The 27837-nt window shown below is 43.2% G+C and overlaps 1 protein-coding gene across 1 annotated transcript in view; it reads left to right on the forward strand.

Moving 5' to 3' along the window:
• LOC106562373 (carbohydrate sulfotransferase 8) overlaps positions 1-23767 on the forward strand; it is a 199337-nt gene extending 175570 nt beyond the window's left edge. The window contains exons 3-5 of the mRNA XM_045689291.1: positions 18399-18436; positions 20124-20558; positions 20753-23767. Of these exons, the coding sequence (XP_045545247.1) occupies positions 18399-18436; positions 20124-20558; positions 20753-21439 (1160 nt within the window). The 3' untranslated portion in view covers positions 21440-23767. The remainder of the gene's footprint in view (positions 1-18398; positions 18437-20123; positions 20559-20752) is intronic.
• Positions 23768-27837: the final 4070 nt, after the last annotated feature.

A 27837-nucleotide genomic window follows, 5' to 3' on the forward strand; every position in this document is an offset into this window, starting at 1 on the left:
CACTACCGTAGTACTTTGTTTGTGATAACATAGCGCAAAATATGCTGATTTTAAAGTTGATTGACACTAAAAACTTTATTCATTCACTTATTCAGTCTCTTTCTCACATCTCTCCCAAAGATGATCCTATTATCTTCTCCTACTTCTTTAAATTTGTATTGGCAGATCGCAACCAATTGAAAGGTGCATACAGTACTAGAATGTGAATTCATTACACGTTGTCACACAAAAAGGGCCGGGAAAAGGACAGGAAAAAGGGAAGAATATTGCTCTTTTGGAGACAGGCCGCTGCCTGGGAGAGTGGCACTGTTGAGAGGAGCTACGAGGTTCTCCATTGGCTTGGTGGACCGATGCTGCAGTAGTCCAGTGGTGTGGTGTACCTCTGTTGGGGGCTGTCTGGCTGCCATCTGGAGGCGATTCGGATGGTTGTGTATGGGTGGGACTGGTGTTATCACCTGGTTGTTTGAAGGTAGTTGACTGCTGGCCTGGTATCGGCTGCTAGAGGGTCTCCAGGACCAAAGCTAGTTCCTGGGGCCAGACAGTCCACTTCCAGTGGTGGGAAGCTATTTGTTAGGCATAGCAGATCTTCCAAGGCAGGAGGGGGCCATCCAGGTTGTGGCTCCTTTCGGCCATTTCACCTAACAACACTGGCCCAGTCCTTTGTAGCGGAGTCAAGCAAGCCACCTGCTCCGAGGAGTGGAACAGGTCGGTATTGCCCGTCTCACCACTCCTATGGGTGAGAGAGAGATTTAGAGGTGAGATGTGCTTAGTCTGGGCTATAGCAACGTCGGTGAACTTGTTGATGAGGCTCTCCCTTTGCTTTAGCTCCTTTGCTTTAGCTTCTCTCTGAAGCCGCCGGATGTCATCACACATACAAGCTCAGATCTCAATCTTGTTTTATGCTCATTTTAACCGAGCATGGAAAAAGGTCCTTTGATTACTCAGCCCCCTGGTGTTGGAATTCCCTCCCAGTCAACCTAAAACTGCAGGACCTGGTGTCCCTGGAGGAGTTCAAAGGAATTGAGACATGTTGTTCGAACATATATTTGCATATCCGAAACATACAAATACCTGGCCGTGTGGTGCCAGGACAACAACCTCTCCCTCAACGTGATCAAGACTAAGGAGATGATTGTGGACTACAGGAAAAGGAGGATCGAGCACGCCCCCATTCTCATCGACGGGGCTGCAGTGGAGCAGGTTGAGAGCTTCAAGTTCCTTGGTGTCCACATCACCAACAAACTAACATGGTCCAAGCACACCAAGACAGTCGTGAAGAGGTCACAACAAAACCCCTCAGGAGACTGAAAAGATGTGGCATGGGTTCTACAGCTGCACCATCAAGAGCATCCTGACTGGTTGCATTCCTGCCTGGTATGGCAACTGCTTGTCCTCCGACCGCAAAGGACGGCCCAGTACATCACTGGGGCCAAGCTTCCTGCCATCCAGGACCTCTATAGCAGGCGGTGTCAGAAGAAGGCCCTAAAAATCGTCTGACTCTAGCCACCCCAGTCATAAACTGTTCTCTTTGCTACCGCACGGCAAGGAGTCAAGTCTAGTTCCAAGAGGCTTCTAAACAGCTTCTACCCCCAAGCCATGAGACAAACAGCTTCTACCCCCAAGCCATGAGACTACTTAACATCTAATCAAATGGCTACCCAGACTATGTGCATTGCCCCCCCCCCCCCTTACGCTGCTGCTACTCTCTGTTATTATCTATGCATAGTCACTTTAATAACTCTACCCACATGTATAAATTACCTCAATTACCTCGACACCGGTGCCCCCGCACATTGACTCTGTACCGGTACCCCCTGTATATCGCCTCGCTATTGTTAGTTTACTGCTGCTCTTTAACTATTTGTTACTTTATTTTATTTTTTTAGGTAAGTAAGCATTTCACTGTAAGGTCTACACCTGTTGTACCTTAAATAAAGGTTAAATAAAAATGGTTCTATTTGTTCTGTTGCCAGTGTCTTTTGTCTGTGATGTCCGTTATGTCTTAAATCTCTTTTTTTTGCCCCTGTCCCCACAGGAGGACTTTTGCCTCTTGCCAGGCTGTCATTGTAAATAAGAATTTGTTCTTAATTGACAATGCTGGTTAAATAACGGTTAAATAAAAATAAATCCATCATCCGGTCACACAGGAAGAGCTTTTTACAGACAAATCCCTGCCCCGAGTGCATTCGCTCTTCCTCCTCGTCCTTTCGTTCAGTGAACATTTCATAGCGGCTACAGTGGAGATTCAATGGCTAGCCACAGCTTGCAGAGCTATCTGGAAGTTAGAAAGTCCAGTAAAGCACCAGTAATAGCGACTTCCACAGAAGGGAAAATGTAAGCAAGGCAGAATAGATTATAAACGATGGTAAAAGTTGCGAAGTAGAGACGCTAGTGGCAACTGCAAACTCTAGCTACAACACTACAGCACTGTAGATGAGTGTGCCGTGTGTAATATACAATAAAAAATACACCAGGTACAAAAATAAAATAAAGGATAGTAGACTCTGGCCTGGTAAATTGAACTTTCTGCAACAAACAATTCCCTCTCAGTAAAAAAAAGTATATCTGTGACATCATTTTTTTTTTAACAAACGGATAAACAAACAACCCAGTCAGGGCACAGTAGGATTATCTCAAGTCTGATCATTAGTTTCATTAAAACTGAATTAGCTAATGGAGCATAGCTGAAGAGTTTTCCTGCTATCAGACTCTGCATATAAAAGATAGGGCTATCTTTGCTATTCAATTACCGGTCCACAAAACACACCATATGTTGAGGTTGTACTGTATGACTGCCTAAGCATGACATACTAACGAAATCAAATTTAAAATGGCATTTGACCCGACCTGCGTGAGCTGGGATGCCCGGTATAACATTAGTAAAGGGCCCTATATAAGTGCCACAGAGGAGTTCCCTCCTCAGATTCTCCAGATAGTGTATAGCCAGGCAGGGCAGTGTGCTGGAGCTACAGATGGTCAGAGAGTGCCTTACCCTCAGGTAAACATTCACAGATGACAGAAGGTCTGAATGTGCCCACGAGGTCTGCTGTGCCTGCATGACATGATTCCCTCCTATGGACAACTCTGTTCTCTCTGACTGCCCTGCACTACACTACACTGCACACCTTACTGTAGCCTACTGTAGCTGAACTAGGCAGAGGAGGGGGATGCTGTTCTGGGCCGTTGCCTGTCTGTCCTGAGGGAGTGGAGCAGAGCAAAGAGGTGCCTCAGCCTCCTGTCTCCTTTAGCCTTATCTCTGCCTTTAGACACAGAGCCAGGCCCTAAGAGCACAACACACATCCAGTCATCTAGCCACTCCATCCTCTTATATCCCGTAATGGAGCCTTTGATGGAGCTCTTATCAAATACGCATCAGTGGTGCCTAACCAGGAGTGCTGGGGATGTTTTTTCTCCCACAGTTATGAGTAATGTAGCTATGATGACAACCACCACATGTTAAGGGGTAGATCACTTCTTTACCTCTACACAGTGTAAATCAATGGTTCCTAAACTGTTAGTCATTGTGTACCTCAGAGAGCTATTTATAACTTGTCAAAAATGTCCAGGTCAATTAGCCCATGTTAGATGACATTTTTTTATTTAGGTTTTTTAGCCCATAGATTTTATTGTAATTTTTTTATTTACTCAAATATTACATGAATACATATTAAACATGGCAAAATGTTTAGACTAATGGATCTACCTGTAAATTACACCATAGACTGATGTGAGTGAACACAAAAGCACTTGTACACATCAGGTGGTGAGTGAGCTGGACCATGGCTGTGTAGGAAGGAAGGAACACTAATGCATGTATCTGTAACTTACACCATAGACTGATCTGAACATCACAAAGCCTGTGTACTTGAGCTGGACCTTGGCTAGGTGGGAAGGAAGGAGCCGTAAAATTACAAATAGAATCCTCATAAATATAGTGAATTCATAGGATCTCAATGGAAGGATCACTATTGGAGGATGGCAGTACTGACAGACAGACAGTAGGAGACTGGCCTGGGACACTTTGGGCTCACAGCACAGATCACCACGCCACGAATAAAAGACAGGCTGCTGCTGTGTGCATAACCATCCGCTCACTGGATTCCCTTTGATACTTCATAGCCCCTATTCAGCTTCATTACATGGGGTCTATCTCTGGACTTAAATTGCCAATGAGAGATTGGACTGTATTGGTTAGCACAGGAAGGGCTTGATAAACTGTTTGTTTGTTTGTTTTATTTCCTGTGACTTGACTATTGGTCTGGTACTCAATGATCTTTGTAGCCTACTGATACTGCCATGTTGTGCGTTTACATTCACCGGTTTTACTATGTAATGTCTTCCATTTCCTCATCATCGGCTGATGTAAAAAGATCTTTATAAATACATTTTATTGATTGATCTTGCATGCGCCTCCCATATCAAGGTGTTGTGGTACTTCCCTTATGCATGCAAACTATGCCACAGCTCAACATAGTCTACCAGTCTAACTGTCTATCCTGCCCTCTATCCACCATTCATAGTGACAATAGTGGTAGATGGATCGTTTGTCCAGATCTGCAATAGGCTAACTAGCAATCATACCACACAGAAAATCATTCAAAGCTGCACCAATTTTCAATAGAAATGTACAAGAACATAGAGGAATAGCTGATAGACAGAGGAGAGGCCAGGTGCATCATTGCGCATGAAAGAACAGCGAAGACATGAGACACGCAAATCAAAATGCTCCCCTATTGATCGTGTTTAGGGACAATCAAATGACCTAGACTAGCCTACAACAAGACCATGCAATGAAGAATTGCATTATTGTTTTCAAGTGAGTACAAAATTCTACTCTAGGCTGTAAACTGTAGTGAAAATTCTATTTGAATAACGGCTCAAAAACCTTGTGATTTGAATGTTTCATTCCATTCATTCAATTTGAATCAGTTGTGGCTGGACTTTTGACAGTCTATAAGGTCTAAAAAGGCACAGTACCAGTCTGGCTGTATTTTTACTTCTGATACTGAGATGCTCTGTCTGTTATGGATCATAATTATCCCAAATGAAGTCGTCCTATAATAATGTGGCCACATATGATCCCAGCAGGCCTAGTTATTCAGGAAAGTTTAACGTGCGCTCTGCCTCCTCTCCAATCCGAGCGGCTATTCCTTGCGCACCTAGAACCTAACGCTTCAATATAGCCTAAATATTTGTCATTTAACTTTTCAAATGTATTACCTTTTATGTGTGGCATAAACACAACCATTCACAATGTTTTACCTGCACACGTTCATCTAAAATATCATTCCAGCATCAAAACTGTGCACCAGCCACGCCATTTGATGAATGGGAAGAGACATCTGTTACAAAACACCAACAAGTTTAATGACGTTCGGAGATTGTCAAGCCAAGTCTTCTTTACTGGGTAGAAGGTAGGGAGGGATGAATCTGTTGAGATTTGCATAGTATATTTGATTGTGGTGTTTCAAACGCAAACCATGATGTTGAAGCCCCCAAAGTCGGTATGCTTTGCTTATTGGTTGTGTGGTGCATTGGTACAGAAACCTGTTGGTGGAAAATTCGTTGCATATATTTTATATAATTGTAAATATAGCATCAAAATGTTGAACATCTGATTCCCCCCTAGCTGATCAGTCTGCAGCCGGTTCTGATCGTAGTGTAATGAAACAGGCAGGCAGAGTGAGCTCAGTAGTTGTAAACATTATTTTGAGTTATACAGTCGTGGTGTCACGCTATCCTAGATAGCAGGATGAGGTAGAGTCAAGCGCAGGAGACTGAGGTCCGTTGAACAAAAAAGGTTTTAATAATCCACAAGAAAATATTGCCGCAGCAAGGCAGGGTGCACAAACAAAATAACCAGGAGACAGCTCCAAAGTCCACACAGACGGGGCGCAGCCCGGCAACCCTAATGCCTAACAAAAATACGCGGCGTAGCCTAACAGTCCCGCACGAATACACAAACGAAACAGACAAACTAAATAACCCCCCACTAATGACTAACAAGGAACAGGTGCAGAATTTAAACAGACATAACTAACAGACACAGAGACATGGATCGGTGGCAGCTAATAGGCCGGCGACGACGACTGCCGAGCACAGCCCGACCGAGGAGAGGCGCCACCTTCTGTAGACGTTGTGACATGTGGCCAAAAGTTTGGAGAATGACACAAATATTAATTTTCACAAAGTCTGCTGCCTCAGTTTGTATGATGGCAATTTGCATATACTCCAGAATGTTATGAAGAGAGATGAATTGCAATTAATTGCAAAGTCCCTATTTTTCATGCAAATGAACTGAATCCCCAAAAAACATTTCCACTGCATTTCAGCCATGCCACAAAAGGACCAGCTGACATCATGTCAGTGATTCTCTCGTTAACACAGGTGTGAATGTTGATGAGGACAAGGCTGGAGATCACTCTGTCATGCTGATTGAGTTTGAATAACAGACTGGAAGCTTCAAAAGGAGGGTGGTGCTTGGAATCATTGTTCTTCCTCTGTCAACCATGGTTGCCTGCAAGGAAACACGTGCCGTCATCATTGCTTTGCACAAAAAGGGCTTCACAGGCAAGGATGTTGCTGCCAGTAAGATTGCACCTAAATCAACCATTTATCGGATCATCAAGAGCTTCAAGGAGAGCGGTTCAATTGTTGTGAAGAAGGCTTCAGGGCGCCCAAGAAAGTCCAGCAAGTGCCAGGATCGTCTCCTAAAGTTGATTCAGCTGCGGGATCGGGGCACCACCAGTACAGAGCTTGCTCAGGAATGGCAGCAGGCAGGTGTGAGTGCATCTGCACGCACAGTGAGGCGAAGACTTTTGGAGGATGGCCTGGTGTCAAGAAGGGCAGCAAAGAAGCCACTTCTCTCCAGGAAAAACATCAGGGAAAGACTGATATTCTGCAAAAGGTACAGGGATTGGACTGCTGAGGACTGGGGTAAAGTCATTTTCTATGATGAATCCCTTTTCCGATTGTTTGGGGCATCCGGAAAAAAGCTTGTCTGGAGAAGACAAGGTGAGCGCTACCATCAGTCCTGTCATGCCAACAGTAAAGCATCCTGAGACCATTCATGTGTGGGGTTGCTTCTCAGCCAAGGGAGTGGGCTCAATCACAATTTTGCCTAAGAACACAGCCATGAATAAAGAATGGTACCAACTCATCGTCCGAGAGCAACTTCTCCCAACCATCCAGGAACAGTTTGGTGATGAACAATGCCTTTTCCAGCATGACGGAGCACCTTGCCATAAGGCAAAAGTGATAACTAGGTGGCTCGGGGGAACAAAACATCGATATTTTGAGTCCATGGCCAGGAAACTCCCCAGACCTTAATCCCATTGAGAACTTCTGGTCAATCCTCAAGAGGCGGGTGGACAAACAAAAACAAATTCTGACAAACTCCAAGCATTGATTATGCAAGAATGGGCTGCCATCAGTCAGGATGTGGCCCAGAAGTTAATTGACAGCATGCCAGGGCGGATTGCAGAGGTCTTGAAAAAGAAGGGTCAACACTGCAAATATTGACTCTTTGCATCAACTTAATGTAATTGTGAATAAAAGCCTTTGACACTTATGAAATGCTTGTAATTATACTTCAGTATCCCATAGTAACATCTGACAAAAATATCTAAAGACACTGAAGCAGCAAACTTTGTGGAAATTAATATTTGTGTCATTCTCAAAACTTTTAGCCATGACTGTAGGTCATTCAATAAGGGGGGACGGTGTGCACATTTTTTACAGTACAGGGGGGGTCATTAAACAGAAATCATTAAACTAACAGAAACCAACAGCACTGTGCATGTTCTTCACAGCAGCATCACGATCTGGACCAGTCATATCGGCAGCAGCAGTCCAGTCCAACAGAGTATTCCCCCTCCGCCTCAGATACAAACACATCTGACAAAAGGCCAGATGTCTCATTTGTCTGATTAACCCAGTTCTCTTTAGCCAGACATCTAGTGAAATCTGCACTATTCATGCCTTTAACATGAGTGTTTTCTTACTACTGCTTGACACACCGACTCTCTCCCCTGTTGGAGTTGGAGGGAGAAATTGGAGAAATCCCTCGGCTGTCACGCGTGACACGTAAATATTATTCCAATTACAGCATGTCCAGTCCGCTAGCTGTCAAATTACCAGCACCGGGAGCCGAGCCGCACCTCTCTCTCCCGTCTTTCCCACACCTCCCGACAGAAAGGTACGCGAGACACAAAGAGAGAGAGGAGAGGGGTGGAGCCAGGCAGGATGTGTGTGCAGACAAGGTGGTTGAGCATTTTAAATGATCAAGTGATCAGACAGACCCAGACAGACCCAGACAGATCAGACAGATTCTACAAGGCTGTTTTCCCCTCATATTTAAGGTAACTCACTATACGCCTTAGTGTCTGAGCTTTGTTTTTGGTTTGTTTCCTCTTACATAGGTACATCAGCACTGTAGTGTGCTGGCAGTAGCAGTCAGTATGCAAGGCTATGTCGTCTCTAGCAGGATCCACAAGTAGCTGTGTGTGTTTCACATCTCCCAGTGACACCTCAGCTCTGGAGACCCAGGGGCACGAGCCACCTGACGTGTGGGAGAGTTATTTCAGGCGTTTGAGAGCATCAGTCAGACAGAGAGACAGACACCGTGGTGTGGAGCAGAGTGGCGCGGCATAACACACCCTGCTCTCATTAGTACAAAGCTCTGGAGGAAGCTGAGTAATAGCTGCTATGCTGTGACGATCAGCCCAGCCTGTCTTACAGCCTGTATCAGACACAGCACAGCACAACACAACACTACACAGTGTTGCCACCCAATCAATATCAGACAGGAAGGTAGAGCTGCTTTTGTGAAAAACACCAAAAAATTATGTATTATTATCATCATCATTTTAGTAGTAGAAGTAGTAGTAGTAATAATAGTAGTAGAGGTAGTAAGAGTAGTAGTAGTAGTAGTAGTAGTAGTGGTAGTGGTAGTAATAGTAGGAGAGGTAGTAGTAGTAGAGGTAGTAAAGGTAATAGTAGTAGTAGTAGTATTAGTAGCAGTAGCAGTAGTAGTGATAGTGATAGTGGTAGTAGTGGTAGTGGTAGTACTAGTAGTAGTATTAGTATAGGTAGTAGTAGTATAGGTAGTAGTAGTAGTAATAGAGGTAGTAGAGGTAGTAGTAGAGGTAGTAGTAGTAGTAGTGGCGGTAGCAGTAGTAGAGGTAATAGTAGTAGAGGTAGTAGAGGTAGTAGTAGTAGTAGTAGTAGAGGTAGTAGAGGTAGTATTAGTAGAGGTAGTAGAGGTAGTACTAGTAGAGGTAGTAGTAGTATTAGAGGTAGTAGTGGTAGTAGTAGAGGTAGTAGTAGTAGAGGTAGTAGAGGTAATAGTAGTAGTAGTAGTAGTAGTAATAGTAGAGATAGTAGTAGTAGAGGTAGTAGTAATAGTAGAGGTAGTAGTAGTAGAGGTAGTAGTAGTAGTAATTCTAGTAGAGGTAGTAGTAGTAGTAGTAGTAGTAGTAGTAGTGGTAGTGGTAGTAATAGTAGGAGAGGTAGTAGTAGTAGTAGTGGTAGCAGTAGTAGTGGTAGTAGAGGTAGTAGTAGTAGAGGTAGTAAAGGTAATAGTAGTAGTAGCAGTAGTAGAGGTAGTAGTAGTAGTAGTGGAGGTAGCAGTAGTAGAGGTAATAGTAGCAGATGTAGTAGAGGTAGTAGTAGTAGTAGTAGTAGTAGTAGAGGTAGTAGAGGAAGTAGTAGTAGTGGTAGTACTAGTAGTAGTATTAGTATAGGTAGTAGTAGTATAGGTAGTAGTAGTAGTAATAGAGGTAGTAGAGGTAGTAGTAGAGGTAGTAGTAGTAGTAGTGGCGGTAGCAGTAGTAGAGGTAATAGTAGTAGATGTAGTAGAGGTAGTAGTAGTAGTAGTAGTAGAGGTAGTAGAGGAAGTAGTAGTAGTAATATAGGTAGTAGAGGTAGTAGAGGTAGTATTAGTAGAGGTAGTAGAGGTAGTAGTAGTAGAGGTAGTAGTAGTAGTAGAGGTAGTAGAGGTAGTAGTAGTAGAGGTAGTAGTAGTAATAGTAGTAGAGGTAGTAGTGGTAGTAGTAGAGGTAGTAGTAGTAGAGGTAGTAGTAGTAGAGGTAGTAGAGGTAATAGTAGTAGTAGTAGTAGTAGTAATAGTAGAGATAGTAGTAGTAGAGGTAGTAGAGGTAGTAGTAATAGTAGAGGTAGTAGTAGTAGAGGTAGTAGTAGTAGTAGTAGTAGAGGTAGTAGTAGTAATAGTAGTAGAGGTAGTAGTGGTAGTAGTAGAGGTAGTAGTAGTAGAGGTAGTAGTAGTAGTGGTAGTAGAGGTAATAGTAGTAGTAGTAGTAGTAATAGTAGAGATAGTAGTAGTAGAGGTAGTAGAGGTAGTAGTAATAGTAGAGGTAGTAGTAGTAGAGGTAGTAGTAGTAGTAATTGTAGTCGAGGTAGTCGTAGTAGTAGTAGTAGTGGTAGTGGTAGTAATAGTAGGAGAGGTAGTAGTAGTAGTAGTGGTAGTGGTAGTAATAGTAGGAGAGGTAGTAGTAGTAGTAGTGGTAGCAGTAGTAGTGGTAGTAGAGGTAGTAGTAGTAGAGGTAGTAAAGGTAATAGTAGTAGTAGCAGTAGTAGAGGTAGTAGTAGTAGTAGTGGAGGTAGCAGTAGTAGAGGTAATAGTAGTAGATGTAGTAGAGGTAGTAGTAGTAGTAGTAGTAGAGGTAGTAGAGGAAGTAGTAGTAGTAATATAGGTAGTAGAGGTAGTAGAGGTAGTATTAGTAGAGGTAGTAGAGGTAGTAGTAGTAGAGGTAGTAGTAGTAGTAGAGGTAGTAGAGGTAGTAGTAGTAGAGGTAGTAGTAGTAATAGTAGTAGAGGTAGTAGTAGTAGAGGTAGTAGAGGTAATAGTAGTAGTAGTAGTAGTAATAGTAGAGATAGTAGTAGTAGAGGTAGTAGAGGTAGTAGTAATAGTAGAGGTAGTAGTAGTAGAGGTAGTAGTAGTAGTAATTGTAGTAGAGGTAGTAGTAGTAGTAGTAGTAGTGGTAGTAATAGTAGGAGAGGTAGTAGTAGTAGTAGTGGTAGCAGTAGTAGTGGTAGTAGAGGTAGTAGTAGTAGAGGTAGTAAAGGTAATAGTAGTAGTAGCAGTAGCAGTAGCAGTAGTAGTAGAGGTAGTAGTAGTAGTAATATAGGTAGTAGAGGTAGTAGAGGTAGTATTAGTAGAGGTAGTAGAGGTAGTAGTAGTAGAGGTAATAGAGGTAGTAGTAGTAGAGGTAGTAGTAGTAATAGTAGTAGAGGTAGTAGTGGTAGTAGTAGAGGTAGTAGTAGTAGAGGTAGTAGAGGTAATAGTAGTAGTAGTAGTAGTAATAGTAGAGATAGTAGTAGTAGAGGTAGTAGAGGTAGTAGTAATAGTAGAGGTAGTAGTAGTAGAGGTAGTAGTAGTAGTAATTGTAGTAGAGGTAGTAGTGGTAGTAGTAGTAGAGGTAGTAGTAGTGGTAGTAGTAGAGGTAGTAGAGGTAGTAGTAGTAGTAATAGTAGAGGTAGTAGTAGTAGAGGTAGTGGAGGTAGTAGTAGTAGTAGTAATAGTAGTAGCAGTAGTAGTGGTAGTAGAGGTAGTAGTAGTAGTAATAGTAGAGGTAGTAGTAGTAGAGGTAGTGGAGGTAGTAGCAGTAGTACTAATAATAGTAGAGGTAGTAGTAGAGGTAGTAGTAGTAATAGTAGTAGAGGTAGTGGAGGTAGTAGTAGTAGTAGTAGAGGTAGTAGTAGTGGGAGTAGTAGAGGTAGTAGAGGTAGTAGTAGTAGTAATAGTAGAGGTAGTAGTAGAGGTAGTAGTAGTAGTAGAGGTAGTGGAGGTAGTAGAGGTAGTAGTAGTAGTAGTAATAGTAGTGGAGGTACTATTAGTGTTGTTGTATGTTGTTGTTGTTTGTTGTTGTTTCTGCTGCTGTTGTTTTGTTTTTGGAGTGAACCAGATGTAGCACAAAGCGAGAAGAAATTATAGGTTGAAGGCTGGAGGCCAAAGGTGGGGTACTTGAGAGATGAGGCACTCTGGGGAGAGGTAGAATACAAGCATGGAGAGGTAAAGTAAGGGTCTGGAAGGTAGCTAGGAGAAAATAGGAGAGGGCTGAGACTGGTGGAAGGTAGATAGCAGAAAATAGGAGAGGCTTAAAGCTAAAGGGGAGTTACCATAGAGGCCTGGCGTGTTATTGAAGGGGAGGCTGAGGTTGTGATTGTTGCAGCCCAGAGTCTACAGGGCTTGTTATGAATGTTTTGCTTGGTTCCGACAGCACAGAAAAAGTCAGGCAGTCTAAGTGTCGAGCTCAACCATTCCTGTTGCCATTATCCTGTCTTCCTGCTGAACTCATAAAGACAGCTTCCAAGGTTTGCTGTTGACAGGTAATCAATCTGAGCGATGCCCATGTGTAGGTCAGTGTCAAGGAGCAATACGATCAGGCTGTTTCAGCATCTCCTCTAATCCCCTCCACCTTCAAAAGTGTGGGTTGTTACTCCTGTTTTGAGAGACAGCAATCTTCCCCTTATAACCCATAGTAACCCTTGGCACTCCACTCCTCATCCTCCTAGGATTACTGACTTGAACTGTGGTCAGTGCAGAAGCATTGAAGCTTATCCACAGATACAAGGACGGGGCTATCCCGTCTGCATTCTATTTCACTTAGCATTCCACCCACTGTTCCACAGCTCCACTCACATGTCCACCCTCATCAGGCCTGCCTGTAATCAGTGGGGCCAATGACAGGAAAACACAGAGTGAGTGAAAACAGCAGGGCTTACTTAAAAGAGAGGCCAGGGTAAACAGTGACAGGGCCAATTCCATTTACCTATCTCACAGCAAATAGAATTCAGCAGGTAGATCACCACTGGTTAATGAAGATACAAGAGGAGAGGAGGAAGAGAGAGGAGAGAGAGGAGAGGGAGGGAGGGAGGGAGGGAGGGAGGGAGGGAGGGAGGGAGGGAGGGAGGGAGGGAGGGAGGGAGGGAGGGAGGGAAAGGAGAAGAGGAGGAAAGGGAGGAGAAGAGAGCAGAGCATCTCAACTACGGCAGAGAGGAGAGAGGGTCCAGTGGCTCAGAGATAATGTGTAGTCTGAACACAGACACCACATGGAAACACCGAGGGCAATATCCCCCTCTTATCTGTTTCTCTCTCTTCCATCTAGCTTTTCTCTCTTCTTTCACCTTCCACTCTTCAGTCCTCCTCTCCGTCTGTTGCCTCCACCACAGACACAGGCAAGAGAGCAGCCAGCCGTTTCCCTGCAGACTTTCCTCCCTTCCCTCTCCTAATATCTGGCAGCGAACCAGCCAACTTTTAAAACATTACGTGCAAAAAGTGCTCCACTTTCTGAACTTTTATAACAACCTCCAGCACCCTGTCTGAGCTGTCATCGATATGGGAGGGGAGGGGCTCTGAGGCGTGTGCTGCTGTGGCGTGCGTGCTCTGCTGTTAGGTCAAGAGCTTCTCAAGCATCCTAATAAGATATGTGCCAATTAAAGCCTGCTGGTGCTGCGGCTTCAGCCCAGATAATTCATTTAACCCGTGGATCACTGCTGACAGGTAGCATTTGTTTACACATCTCTGCTTTCACGAGCTGCCAACCAACCATGCCTCTGACGACTCTGCATGATATTAACACAACCGCCCCCTCCCATCCGACTACATACAGCATAACACTGTTACGCCCAGTTTCCATGGAAATCAGCTATATGAAGGGACTGCCTGCATTTCCTTACCTTGAGCTTGTTATAAACTAATAAGCAGCAGTGTGGTGATGCCTTGGCTAGAACAGCTGTAATGCCTCAGAGCATGAAAGTCAACTACTCTGAAAACAATATACTGAAGATGTTCATGTGGAGGCAGCAGGCATCTCCAACTTTATTTTAAATAGCTTTCTTTCAGCTTCCACTGCTTTCAGTTGTATTCCACTGAATATTGATGTGATTCAATATGCTTAGCTTATACTCTTACAGCTGAGACATATGAGTCAAGCCATGTGTTATTTATGCTTCTTGGGCTGCTGATTAATGAAGTCTGTTTGTATACATGCTGGCCTGCCCTCAGACTTCTACTAATAAGATTGTAGCCTACGACCCCTGCAATCCTGTCCAATCTCTGACCTTCAGTTAGGATCAAAGGTTGAATAAAAGCCAATACATTTGCAGCGTCATGCAGCGCATATATGATGTAATTTATGTGTTCAATAATAACACTATCCTTACATGTACCCTCTGAGGACCTGTGAAATGGAATTGTGTTTAGATGGAAATTAGGGAGGAGTGGGTATGCAGGAGGTCAGAGGAATTTAGCAACATATTTGCGATTTTTTTCAACATGTATCAGAAGAATGTCTAGCCTTACTCACTCGGGAAATATCTTATTTTTAATTATACCAGAATCATAAGACATATGATCAGCCATGATTAGCTATATTTTCATTATCACATTCTCTGTTTTTGAAAGTTAAATATCCCCATTTGAAATTCTCTGAATATCTTCTACCGCCCATAACCGGTCATCCCCCTGTATCAGTTCCCCATGACTTCCACCATACAGGAAATCTCATTTTTTCCCTCATACAGCTAGCTGTGCCATCAAGCAGTTTTAAATACTGTCCAATATCGACCAAGGTGATGAGATCATACTGACCTGATGTGTAATTACAGGGTCATAAGAGCCAATCACCATCCTGCTTCATAAGAGCCATCCAACAGACCACCCAATAGGCCCACAGACAAACCAGAACTCACTCATTACCAACCCTTCACAGCTGCAGGTCTCACAATCCAAAACGGAGAGGATTTTGCCACTGGCTGCCGAATGATGTAACGTCTTTTTTTATCTATTATTACAACCTGCAACATCAATGGACCAGAGTTTACAACCTAATGCCACTGTCTGGAGTGATTTCTGCTGTTAAACCACGTCAGAGTTAGTCAGTGTAAAAGATGGAGTGTGTATTCCCACACGTTGAGGAAGCACGAGCGTGTCTGTGTGTGGGGGGTCCACCCTTGGTCATGCGCAGTGTTGCGCCACGTTAATCTTTGTATTGCTAATTACTTAAGTAAATGTGAAGCTCAAGTTCCTTGTATTCGGGGACTTCCTTATTATACTGCTAAAGTCATAAGAGCTAAGACACTACAGGCTCTGTGAGCTGAATGACTGATGAAAAGCTAGTGGCTGCTGGCTGTGCTGCTCTTTACCCACCGTGGGCACAGGCCTAGAGGGGGCCTGGACACTAAGTCTCTCCGTCTTCCTCCAGCCTCTCTCCTGAGTTTCCTCTGGTTAAGAATAGGTCATTTAAAAAGTTCCTCCCTGTGTCCATGGCAGTGATCCTTCATTTAACAAGCTCATTATTTCACCTTGTTTTTGTCCCTCATGCTCCTCTCTGCCGCGGCTGCGTTTGCATGAGGCGAGCGGCTGTGGTGGCAGCGATCGGGGGAAGGAAGGAAGCGTTTGATGTGTGTTGGTATCGGAGGAGAGCCGTAGAGAGACAGAGGTCTTTCAGAGGGAAAGGCGGTAATGGAGCCCACTAATGATATGACCTTTGCTTTCATGACTCCCACAATAACACCGACCTGGTTCTACATTGATTAAGATTATGATTACCATGGCGACGCTGAGGAGGTCACGTGTCTTGCTCCACTTTCCTTTTTTATTGCAATTTTTCTATTCTACTGAACCATTTACTTTATGTTCGTATTTTTATATTTGATTATTTCTTATTGTTGTTGCATTTTCGAGAAGGAACCTGCAAGTAAGCATTTCGTTGGACGATGTATACCATGCGTATCCCGTACATACGACTAATAAAACTTGAGACATAAAACATGGATATTCAGGGCCCGTATTGAAAGGATAACCTTGGGAAGCTGAAGGTTGGGGGTGTGGGAATGTAAACTGTTCTCTGAAGGTGTTAGGCAGGAAGGCAATGCATCTGAGGACATCACATAACAATGCATTAATATCCATTATCCACCTTCAATCTGCTCTCAATGTCAGCTACTGTAATGGAAGATAAAAAGATCTGAGAAAATTGTTATTGAATGAAAGGAAGTATATTTCAGCTATGGTATCCATCACAATGAATATGTTAAGTCAATGGGGACTTGCATGCTCAGTTGATTCACCTGGGTTTTGTACTATTGCTGCAATTTGTGACACAGAAATAAAAGACAAATGAATACACTTTTTACTTGCATCACATTGGCGGAGTTTGTGAATTCCTAACTTGTAGAAGCGAATTTGCTGAACCTCATAAGGAAGCAAATTTGAACAATTGATCATTGTTTCACAGCCTGGAGAAAATCAATAGAATAGTTTCTTTAAGGGTGAAATTGCAGTCAAACAGCAACATATATTAGTTTCAACCAAATTCATGGTATAGACATGTTGTTTACGAAACTAAACACACAGTTTTTTACTATAAGGCATTATGATGCTATTCAGGGCATTGCCTAGCACCCAGACTGCATTGGGAACCAGATAAACTAGGGGAAAGAGAGAGAAAATGTATCAGTAAAGGCAAAGATGAATTTCCTTTTTAATGGAAAAATCAGTGAAAGACAGATTTTTATAGCTATCTATTACACATGCATTTACCTATCCACAAAGTCAATTTCATCTAAATTCAATGCAATTCAGAAATTGAATTGCAATCAAGTCAAGAAATTTACTCAACTGCATTCAATTCAACAGACAGAAAGTGAACTTGCATTGAACCCAACAAGGAGCACATTGGAATTACTGATTGTACTAATTTGAGGAGAATCCAGCAAGGGGTAAAGCTGGCTATAATCCCGCACATTAAAGCCACATAATTAAATAGAACACTATTAAACCGTTTCTCTATGGATAAAGCTATGGTTGTGACAGTGAGCAACATCACGGACAAAAGCCTGGTCCCAGATCGGTTTGTGGTGTCTTGCCAACCCCATACAACGTGACAATTACTATACAGTAGGAGTTGGCCAGACATTACAAAGAAATCTGGTACCAGGCTAGTGAGCAGAGCAGTGTGAGTGACAACACAGTGCTCCCGACAAGAACAGCACTTAGCAGGAAGCAGTTATTAGACCTCAGGAGATTTCAATTACTGGGCTGATGGGGTTCCTGATCAATGGTGAAGCATGTATCTAGATGAGATAGTCCAAGAAAGATGCTACTGTGTGTGTGTGTGTGTGTGTGTGTGTGTGTGTGTGTGTGCCATTAGAGCCTAGCACTGCTGTGTGTAGTGGAAGTTTTATCTTGGTAATAGTGTGGTGTGTCCTGTTAGATATGCATGTGTTTTATATTCAACAATGTCAACTGACATACAAGATGCACTGAGCCATTATTAGGGTTAGGAGATCAAAAAAGGCTCCGACAGCTGAACAAGATTAGAAAATGTCAAACTGTGTGCCATCACCTCCCTAAACCTGCTACAGAGAAATAAAGAGAATCCCAGACACTACAACAACCAACCCCCCAAGCCCTTCTGCAGTGCATACTAATCTAAAACAACATTGTATCTGGCTGTATGGTTGTATGGTTTTCTCTCAGCCCCTCTGAGACGTATCTAAGTGTTAGAGGAGACAAGGGCCCTGCAGATCTCACCAGTTAAGGGGGGTGGTGGGCCGTGACCCACATCTGGGGCCCCCTCACTCTGCAGGTTCCTATTACTTCCCTCTGTAGATTGGAAGTGACAGGCCACTCAGGCAAAAGTGTCTGAGCCTCTCTCCCATCAGCAGCTGCACAGCCATCCGCCGAGCATCCAGCCTGATTACACATCAACGAGAGAGGGGGACGGGGGATGGGATGGGGGACCCCGGGAAAGGAGATGTCCAGCTGGAGGACACACACTAAACACAACGCCTGTCTGTCCTGTCCCACTGGTTGACTGGCTCAGTCACATCTGCCAATAGACACGTCACCAACTGTCTGTCTGTTTGTCCCTCAGCTCAGACATTCCTCTCTGTGTCGCAGAACCAATCTATCTTTTCTAGCTACCCTGCTAAGAAATCAACCTAGCAAATTGTTCAGACTCCTTACTCACCCCACAACTAGGACCATCAAAACACAACTCATTTACCAACGTTTCATGGTGCTGCAGGTTCATTACTTAAATAGATCTAGATAGCTACCTGTCTCTGTGTCACCCTCTGTGTAAAGCAGCTGGTGTGTAAGGGAGGAGAGGAGAGGAGAGGAGAGGAGAGGAGAGGAGAGGAGAGGGGAGGGGAGGGGAGGGGAGGGGAGAGTCAGCATCAGGCCTTCTACCTGATATTACAGCAGGAGGAATTCACTCCATTACCTGGGTCTGATGCATCAAAGGACTACCTCTCCTCCTCAACAAGCAATAACTAAACATGTTGTCTTGTTTACTTAAGTGCTCACTCTCTCTCTCTCCCTCCCTTCCTCCCCCTCTCTATCTCCCTCCCTCTCTCTCTTCTTTTCCCAGGTGTGAAGCTAAGAGGAACAGCTCGGCAGTCCAGAGAGGTACGTTGTTTAATACTACTCCTCCTTTCAAACAGAGAGAAAGTGTATGTGTTTTTTTTAATCTAATATGGTGTTGAGTGGCAGTGCAGTTTCTGTGTCTGATAACATCAGTGTAGAGAGGCTGACCTGAGGCCTCCCCCAGTGTGCCAGAGGTGGGCCAGCTCTCTGCAGCCCATGGAGAGTAAAGTAGTCTTGGTTTATGCGAGCTGGAATGGCTCATAGGAGCAGAAGCCTGTCTCTGTAGCATGAGGCAGCTTGATGAACAAGTACAACCCCTGGACAGGATGCTAGTCTATTGCAGGGCCTTACCCCCAATCTATCTCATTAATGCTGAGTGTCAAACAGACTGAGGCGCATTTTTACAGTCTTTGGTATGACTCGGCCGGGGATCGAACTCCCAAACTTCCAGTCTCAGGGCGGACACTCTAACCACAAGGCTACTGAGTTGGTCCAGCCCAGGGAGAGCCTGGGGATAAAGGCTCTGTGGAGGTCTTGGTGTGAGGCTGCAGGAGCGAGAGAGAAAGCGAGAGAGGGCACAGCCAGGGCTCTGACTACTAGATACTGTAATACCAGCCTGGAGATGAGGGGGTTGTGGCAGTGTGTAGCTGTAGGAGAGGGGGGGGGGCACATCCAGGGCTCAGACTACCACCTCCTGTAATACCAGCCAGGAGACGAGGGGGTTCAGTGTGAGACTAGGAGGCTTTGAGGCTGCAGGAGAAAGAGCACAGCCACGGCTGGTTGCTATGTCAGGCACGCTCCTTCTGGTTCCTCTCTTTCCTCCCGCTGACCTCAGTTTGCTCTGGTGTCCTGCTCTCAATGGAGATGAGAGACTTCCATTAGTGTGAGTCCTGCATGTGGGTGTCTGATGTGGGCTGGCTACACTGTGGCTGATCCTGCTCCGCTTCCCAACATGAAACGGTCAGGGAACCATTCCTACTACTCCTTCCTCCTTTGGAGGTTTCCCAGGGGATGTCGGTGGGAGTACTGGGCATCTGATCCAATGGATGTCAGATAGGAGATGAGCACAAATTCATGATGGGCTCCCATCACATTATCCGTTGTACAATTAGGATTATACATGCAATCTATTGGCTTTATGGCGCCATAATGGCTTTTAATTTAAATAAAATTTCAAAGTGCATGATAGCCTCAGGCCATTTTACCATGGTAATCTGCCTGTAGATGATTTGAATTTAGATTTCCCATTAAGTGTTTATAAGACATTTATATGACATTAGAGCTCTATTTATTGGTCGTTCACCCAGTCATTTACAGTGTGTGGCATTTCAATCGGAAAGGTTGGAGAGTTGGTCAAGATGTAGAGAAACAGCACCACTAAGTGTTGAGTCTGAGCACTGCAGAAATCAGGAACGTATAGATAAAAAACTATTCCACCAAAGGTTTTTAAAAGAGGGTTGGTGAATTAGTTCACGGAACACTATAAAGAGTGTTTCACTGAATAAACTCATATTCATTTTGAATGCCGGAGAATTTTAAATAATAATCAACACCAAATCAATCAAATGTATTTCTAAAGCATTTTTACATCAGCAGATGTCACTAAGTGCTTATACAGAAAGCCAGCCTAAAACACCAAAGACCAAGCAATGCAGATGTACAAGTCTTGCATACATTTTACATCTGTCAGCGCCATTTGTAAAGTCGATGCGTTATCTTTGTCCATCAGGCGCTGTGTACTCAGGACAGTGAGGGTGTGAGAGTCAGCCCAGGCCAGGACCAGAGACTGGCTGTGGAAGGCCTAACCAGCCCCATCCCCCCCATGCAGTTCCCTGCCTTCCAGTGGACCAGACATTCAGCCACCCCTGGCTCTAGGGAACAGGACATGGGCTCCCTGCGCGTCACCAAGCGCCACAGGAAACTTCTGAAAACCAGCCCTGTGGTTTCTAACAACTCACACAACTCCTCCTCGTCCTCCTCGGGTTCCCCGGACTCTCCTGAGGAGAGCTGGCAATGGCACAGACTGTCCCACATCCAGGAAGCTCGGCGGAGGCTGATGAAGGAGGTCTGTGCTAAGTACAAGAGCAGCATCTCCAGGACCATCACACCTCACCACGTGTCCCGGATCTATGTGGAGGACAAGTACAAGCTGCTGTACTGCGAGGTGGGCCTATTGATGATCTGATTATTGCATATTGATTATTGGACTTTTGATTTTTGCTGTTATATACTGCTATCTATATTTTTACAACTTATTGATTATTGGTGTATTTTTGTCATTGTGACTGTGATCCTGGCTGCAATGATTTGAAAAACCAATGAATAAAGTATTTTTTAAATCTAATCTTATCTCTTTAGGTGCCCAAGGCGGGCTGCTCCAACTGGAAGAGGATCCTCATGGTGCTGTCTGGCCTGGCGTCGTCCACCCACGAGATCAAACACGACGCTGTCCACTACGGTAACCACCTCAAGAGGCTGGACAGCTTCGACCGCCAGGGCATCACGCATCGCCTGGAGACCTACACCAAAGTCCTGTTTGTCCGCGAACCCCTGGAGAGGCTGGTGTCCGCCTTCAGGGACAAGTTTGAGAACCCCAACACCTACTATCATCCTGTATTCGGGAAGCCCATCATCTCCAAGTACAGGGTAAACGCCTCCAAGGTGGCCCTCAGGACAGGCAGCGGAGTGACCTTCCAGGAGTTCATGCAGTATCTGCTGGATGTGCACAGGCCTGTGGGCATGGACATTCACTGGGAGCCTACCAGCCAGCTCTGCAGCCCCTGTCTGCTGGACTACAACTTCATCGGCAAGTTTGAGACCATGGAGGAGGAGGCTAATTTCTTACTACGTAGAACTGGTGCCCCACATAACCTCACCTTCCCCAGTTTTAAAGACAGGAACCCCAAGGCTGAGAGGACTTCAACTCATTTAACCCATCGCTACTTTGCACAGCTCAGCACTTCAGAGAGACAGAGAGCTTATGACTTTTATTACATGGACTACCTTATGTTTAACTACTCCAAACCTTTTAAAGATTTGTATTGATTGACTCTCTAATCTCTGTTTGAGTCCTCAAATCTCCCCTGGCTTTAAGAGGAAGAGCGCACCATAAAAATGACTTCCTTTTACAAGTATTACTAGAAGATCATCACATGAAAACAATGTCTCGGTCAGGCATGTCAATGTGGTCCTGTATTAAATACCGGTGGCTAACAGCAAAACATTGAACTCACAAACAATTTATCACCGCACAGTCAGTGACGTGAAAAGACAGTTCAATGCTTTAAAATGTGTTGCGTGAAGTGGTACCCACCTATCATTTTTTGCACTTAGTGTAGCAAATTCTTTCAAATTCTCCAAAAAGTTATTGACTATGCTGGAGAGTGTGTCTGGACGGTCTTATAGGGGAGCATCCCCCTTAAGTATCCCTAAGTACTGCTTTACCACACCATCCCACTACCCTTTAGAATACACATCCTCATCATTGTCATCAAGGCTTTTTCTGACACTAATATTTAAAAACTGTACAAAGGGCATTCAGATGACTATATATATTTTTCTATGTATTTCTATAATGGATATATTCACTGCTTCTTTGTGGGGATTTTCATTTCTGATATCACTGATTGTTATTTCAGTAATTATATGGTGAGTGTGTGTAGAGAATATCTGACTATATTTAGGCCTCTTGGGTCCCCCTGTACATCAGACCCTGTAAAACACGTGTCAAACTCATTCCATGGAGGGCCAAGTGTCTGCAGGGTTTTGCTCCTCCCTTGTACTTGACTGATCAATGAAGGTCATTGATTAGTTAGGAACTCCCCTCACCTGGTTGTCTAGGTCTTAATTCGACACAAATATAAAGGAAATAACAAAAACCAGCATACAGTCGACCCTCCATGGAATGACTTTGACACCCCTGTTGTAAAACATGATGGTTAACACATGGACACGTAGAAATTCCACTCCAATCTTTCCCTAATTACCCAATATGCCCCTGCAGTGAAATATCACTGCAGTGTTAGAGAGCAGAACACTGACACCATCTCTTATACTGACACTGACAAAGTCGCAAAGCAGCTTATCCTACCCATCTCTCTGTGTGTGTGTGTGTGTGTGTGTGTGTGTGTGTGTGTGTGTGTGTGTGCGTGCGTGCGTGCGTGCGTGCGTGCGTGCGTGCGTGCGTGACAGAGAGCGAGACATGTGTGAGAGAGAACAACTGGAGCTGCTGCTTTGATCTATTTTCATGGCTCTGAGGAGGAGTGAGCCCTGGCCCACAGCCCAGACACACTCAGACCTGCTACCGTAGGTCCCACACAAGATAGACAACTGTGAGGACAGCTTTACGATGAGATCTCTCAACAGGGTAACAACTTACACAACCCATAATAACACATAATCTACTGTCCCACAAACTGTACAGGCTATGGGTTGTAGGATCTGTGTGAGAAAGCTAGTGTTCAGAGAAGCCAGCAATTGGAGCAGTATTTCAAAATATCCTCTTTTACCTCCTATGAACAACACTAATTTATATCTCCACAGTAGAGTACCACAGCTATTCTGCACAGTGGGAAGGCAGGGAGAGGCAAGCACACTTGGGGCCAATCAAACACAGTTTCCTGGATTGGTCAGAAACATGACTCTTCCCTGGCTGCTAGAACGCTGGGTTGGTTGGCTTTGTGAAATCCATCTGTAACACAGTGTTATAGTGTAACAGAAAGAAACTCAATTGCATATGCTGTTGTGTTGTGAAGTCAGGTCATATTATCGACTTGTCCCTGAATCGTGGTTGCTGCTTTTAACTGAATAGGCCTCTAATAAGTAAGTAGAATGATCCTCATATTCAATTGTGTTCTACTCTGCAGCTCTAGTCCGAATGAATACCCCAGACAAGCCAGGGGGGTGTCTAAAAGGAAACAGCACAGGGGGAGATGCCTTTCTCTATGTGACCAATTACAAAGAAATGCACATTATTTGAATTATATATAGACACTATATTGAGATTTTAATATATTTTTTAAGAAGAAACAGAAAGAGATTACATATTTATGATGGCAAATATTATAGGATTATGTCAATGTAGTGTGTTGGCTTTTGCAGTTCCAAAATCTATATGTTGTTTAGATGGTAGTCTGATTCTATATAGTTAGCCAGACTCTGTTCCAAAGCTAAATAGCATAATATAGGTGTTACTTTAACCTACAAAATGCTCCCTCACTCACCAACCCTGTTCTATGGGGTTTCTTGGAAATGTAAGTATGTGGGTCTATGGGTACAACACAGATATATCAAAACTATTTACGGTAACAAGTGAATGTATAACTGTTTTATCGTTGGTGCAAAAGTGTATAAATACCTGTACATGGTCTGGAACCCTTTGCCTTATTTTACACTGCCAATCAAAAGGTGTATTTCAGGAAGACATTCTGCAGGTGGTTGGAGTGTCTACTAATAAACTGTCTTTAGCATTTTCACAATGCTGCTTCTTTTTCATGCTTAACACTCTCAACAAACCATTAAAATGTTATTGTCTCCAACAGTTTCCGCATGTGGAAACAGTCAATAAGACACACTCAAACCAAAGTTGTGCACCCCTGGTTTACATATACTCTTTATTTTGTCTTTCCAAAATATACCTATTCCAACATCCATTGGAAGTATACTCAATTCATAGGCGAGGAAAGAAGGCCTAGATACTCTTCCCCAGTCCACAAGAAATGTTATCTTGAAGGAGTAGGTATATGGGTCCTGTGAATGTAATCAGGGCCGGACTACTGCATTTGGGGCCCTTGGGCCATCGACTTCCTTTTTTAGCAGTTTTACATTTTCTGCCATGGGGCTGAGAGAAAATGTTCTGTTTCAAAATACATTTCAAGCTATTCTACACATTTTGCCATGAGGCTAAGATATAATTTTTCTGTTTTAAAGCTAATTTCCTACAATTCTACACATTTAACTTTGTTTTTTAGTGGAGCCGAGTGGTGGATGAATATGTCAACTCAAATTGATCAATATGTAGAGTAGAGAGAATTTGAATAAACGCTGTAGGCTGATTTCCACAACAGCCTTCTGTATTAGTCATGAGAACAGTCAGGAAGTTTCAAATTCTGTTTAAATCCATTCAGAAAACAAAGACCATCCATCTACATCATTAGTGGGAGAAATCGCTTGACATACAGTGGAGAGAACTTCTATGTTCTTTCAGCTCCAGGCTACAGAAAACAAGGAATACAAGAAGTCTGCTGGAAGTGAAAAAAAGAGACAACTTCTCAACTCATAAACATTGTACTGTGTTAGATATAAAAAATAATAATAATTTGAATTTCAATAATAATTATATTTTCTACTAATGTCAGTTAAGCCCACAGCTAAACATTCTAATTCTGCCTGTGAGGTAAACATTAACATGGCTGAAGAAAATTGTGGCAATGTTTCTGCTGTGAAGAAATAACACAGCTCTCTGTTGGTGAGCGTAAACACTTTTGCTCCCATACCCACACACACAAATGTGCTCGCGCGCACACACACACACACACACACACACACACACACACACACACACACACACACACACACACACACACACACACACACACACACACACACACACACACACACACACACACACAAATAAATGATTGACACTGTGATGGCATGACAACCTGAATCAGATCAACGGGTTGGCCCACTCTCCCATTCATTACCATAACATATTTGCTGCTTTGCTTTCACTTCTCAATTCAGCGGGTTACATTCAAGAGACATCTATCTAAATAATATTTCATCAAAGGTTGATGATGTGGGTGAGCTCATCTGATTCATATGCATGCCAGAGTCATTTTCTCACTTTCACATGAATTTCTTGTTTGTTTTGACAATGTGCTGGAACACACTCAAGATGTGTCCTCTGCATTGAACTATTTGGGAGTAAAGCTCATTAAAATGATTTGCTAGGGGTCTATTAATAACTGTTTGATTCCAAGCAAAACGAAACATAAGCGATGTTTAGCTTTTTCCATTGAAAATCCACAGAACACATCATTATTGAGGACATATCCTTAAACACTCTGCTTTAAGACGTCATCTCATTTAGTTAACTGGCTCATCCACCAACAAGCTGTTGAGCCTGGATACAGGCCTGGTTCAGCATTTGGCAGGATGGCAAGGCTGTGTCTGGCCAATGTCTGAATAGATATTTATTCCACGGTTAAAATCTTTGGTAACACTTTAGTTGAAGGGCACCTACAGAAGGACGTCATAACATATTCAAAAGCCATACATAAACACTTTCATGACAAGTACATAAGCATTTCTGAAATGAATCTGTGTAATTTTATGTTAATTTCTATGGCACATACACCAACGGCCACATTATTGCACTGTTCCCTGTTATTGGACAAATCCAACATGAACACAAGGTGGCAGCACATGATCTGAAACAAATGGCATGATGTGAAAATTCTATTGAACAAAGAAATATTTCATACTGGACAGTAGTATCCAGTGCTTCAATAGAACGTGATGTAACCACAGTGTGAGTTCATACACATGCCATGTATAATAAAATTGCCACTTGTTTCAGCATATAATTCAAAAGTTGTCACGGCTGTTGTCAGAGCTCAGATTTAAAAGGAAAACGTCCATAAAATCTGCTGCAACACTTTTAACTAAGCTATATGCTGTCATTGACATGAATTATGCAACAACTTTAATGAACTTGTATCAATACACATAGGATCTATAATTAAGCTGGTCACGCAAGCTGGTGGGTGGGCATAGAGTCGTTCTCTAACCTTCAGGCTATAGCTATCTCTCTACAGAGGCAATAAAGCTCGTTTGGATCGTTGCAACATTTGGGTGATAAAAAGATACTCCTGTGTGTCTGTTACTATCTAAGGAACAGAAGTATTCCCCTAATGAAGACATTATGCAGATGTTTTTTTAATGTAAAAGTACATTTAGGCTGTGTGGAACATCTGTGCAGTGATGAGGATGACAGGAGTAAGTATTTTCTGATGAGACGGTTTAGAGAGGGCTAGGAGTGGGGAGGAGAGACAGGGAAAGGACAAAGATAATATATTGTCACTTGGTAGACGGAGTAAACAGTTAGTACAAGTTTAGTACATGTAACTGACAAAATTAAGGAAACACTTAAGTAAATGAAGGATGCAAAGTATATTGAATGCAGGTGCTTCCACACAGGCGTGAGTTAATTAAGTTAATTATGCTTAGGGTCAAGTATAAAAATTCTGGGCAGGCCATAATTTTGGCTGCCATGGCTATGGCCCTGTAGGATCAGCAGGCATACGATGACAATGCCCCATCCACAGGGCATGAGTGGACACTGAATGGTTTGATGGGCATGAAAACGATGTAAACCTTATGCCATAGGCGTTTCAGTCACCAGATCTCAACCCAATTTAACACTTATGGGAGATTCTGGAGTGGCGCCTGAGACAGCGTTTTCCACCCCCATCAACAAAACACCAAATTATGGAATTTCTCATGGAAGAATGGTGTCGCATCCCTCCAATAGAGTTCCAGAACCTAAGTAGAATCTATACCAAGGTGCATTGAAGCTGTTCTGGCTTGTGGTGACCCAAAACCCTATTAAGACACTTTATGTTGGTGTTTCCTTTATTTTGGCAGACACGTATCTCGTCCTACATATCTTACAGACATACACTAGGATTGGCTCATATAACCACTAGTCCTTGGTTGTAATTTATACATTTCATTAACAACCCTTCAGATCATAAAGGCATGCTTAGTGATGCTTGTCACATTGATGATGAAAAAATGGTGTCTCCTTTTTGTCTCATGAAACTAAATCATATTTCATGCATGTATGTATTTGAATGTCTATTTCAAATATCATGTGATGCTTATGAGGGTAGAATTAATAGATCTACTCAGACAGGATTGCCCTACTCTATAGGTGCAGAGGTTGGCTAGCTTCTGTAAAGAATTAGTCTATGGTGTATAATGTTCCCCATTCGACACCTCCTCACCTCCAGGCACAGCCAACAAACAGGTACAGATATAGAATCTTCATTTGAGCCAGTTTGCTACAGTAGGAAAATAATCCGGCAACAGGAAATGGGAATTATTATGTGGATTTGAATTAAGGGACATTTTTTGGGGGGGTTGAAACATTTGTAGGGGTTGATACATATTTAAGTGGAAATTACAATCTTTAGAAGCCTTTTTAAGTTTGTGCAAGAAAATTCTCAATAACAATTTCTCAGTGATAAAAATGAAGATCCTACATCTGTAGGTATCCTATAGCACAATGCAGAAATCAGCAGGGTTCCTTTACCAATTGAAAAAAAGTCTCCCTAGATTTTAATCATCACAGATCAGACTTGTCTCATGTCTTCTGAAGTACTCAAACTGCAGTCTGAATAACACCTACAGCACACTAACAAGGTTGAAATACTTTG

The sequence above is a fragment of the Salmo salar genome, chromosome ssa11, assembly GCF_905237065.1.
Source record: "Salmo salar chromosome ssa11, Ssal_v3.1, whole genome shotgun sequence".
NCBI lineage: Eukaryota > Metazoa > Chordata > Actinopteri > Salmoniformes > Salmonidae > Salmo > Salmo salar.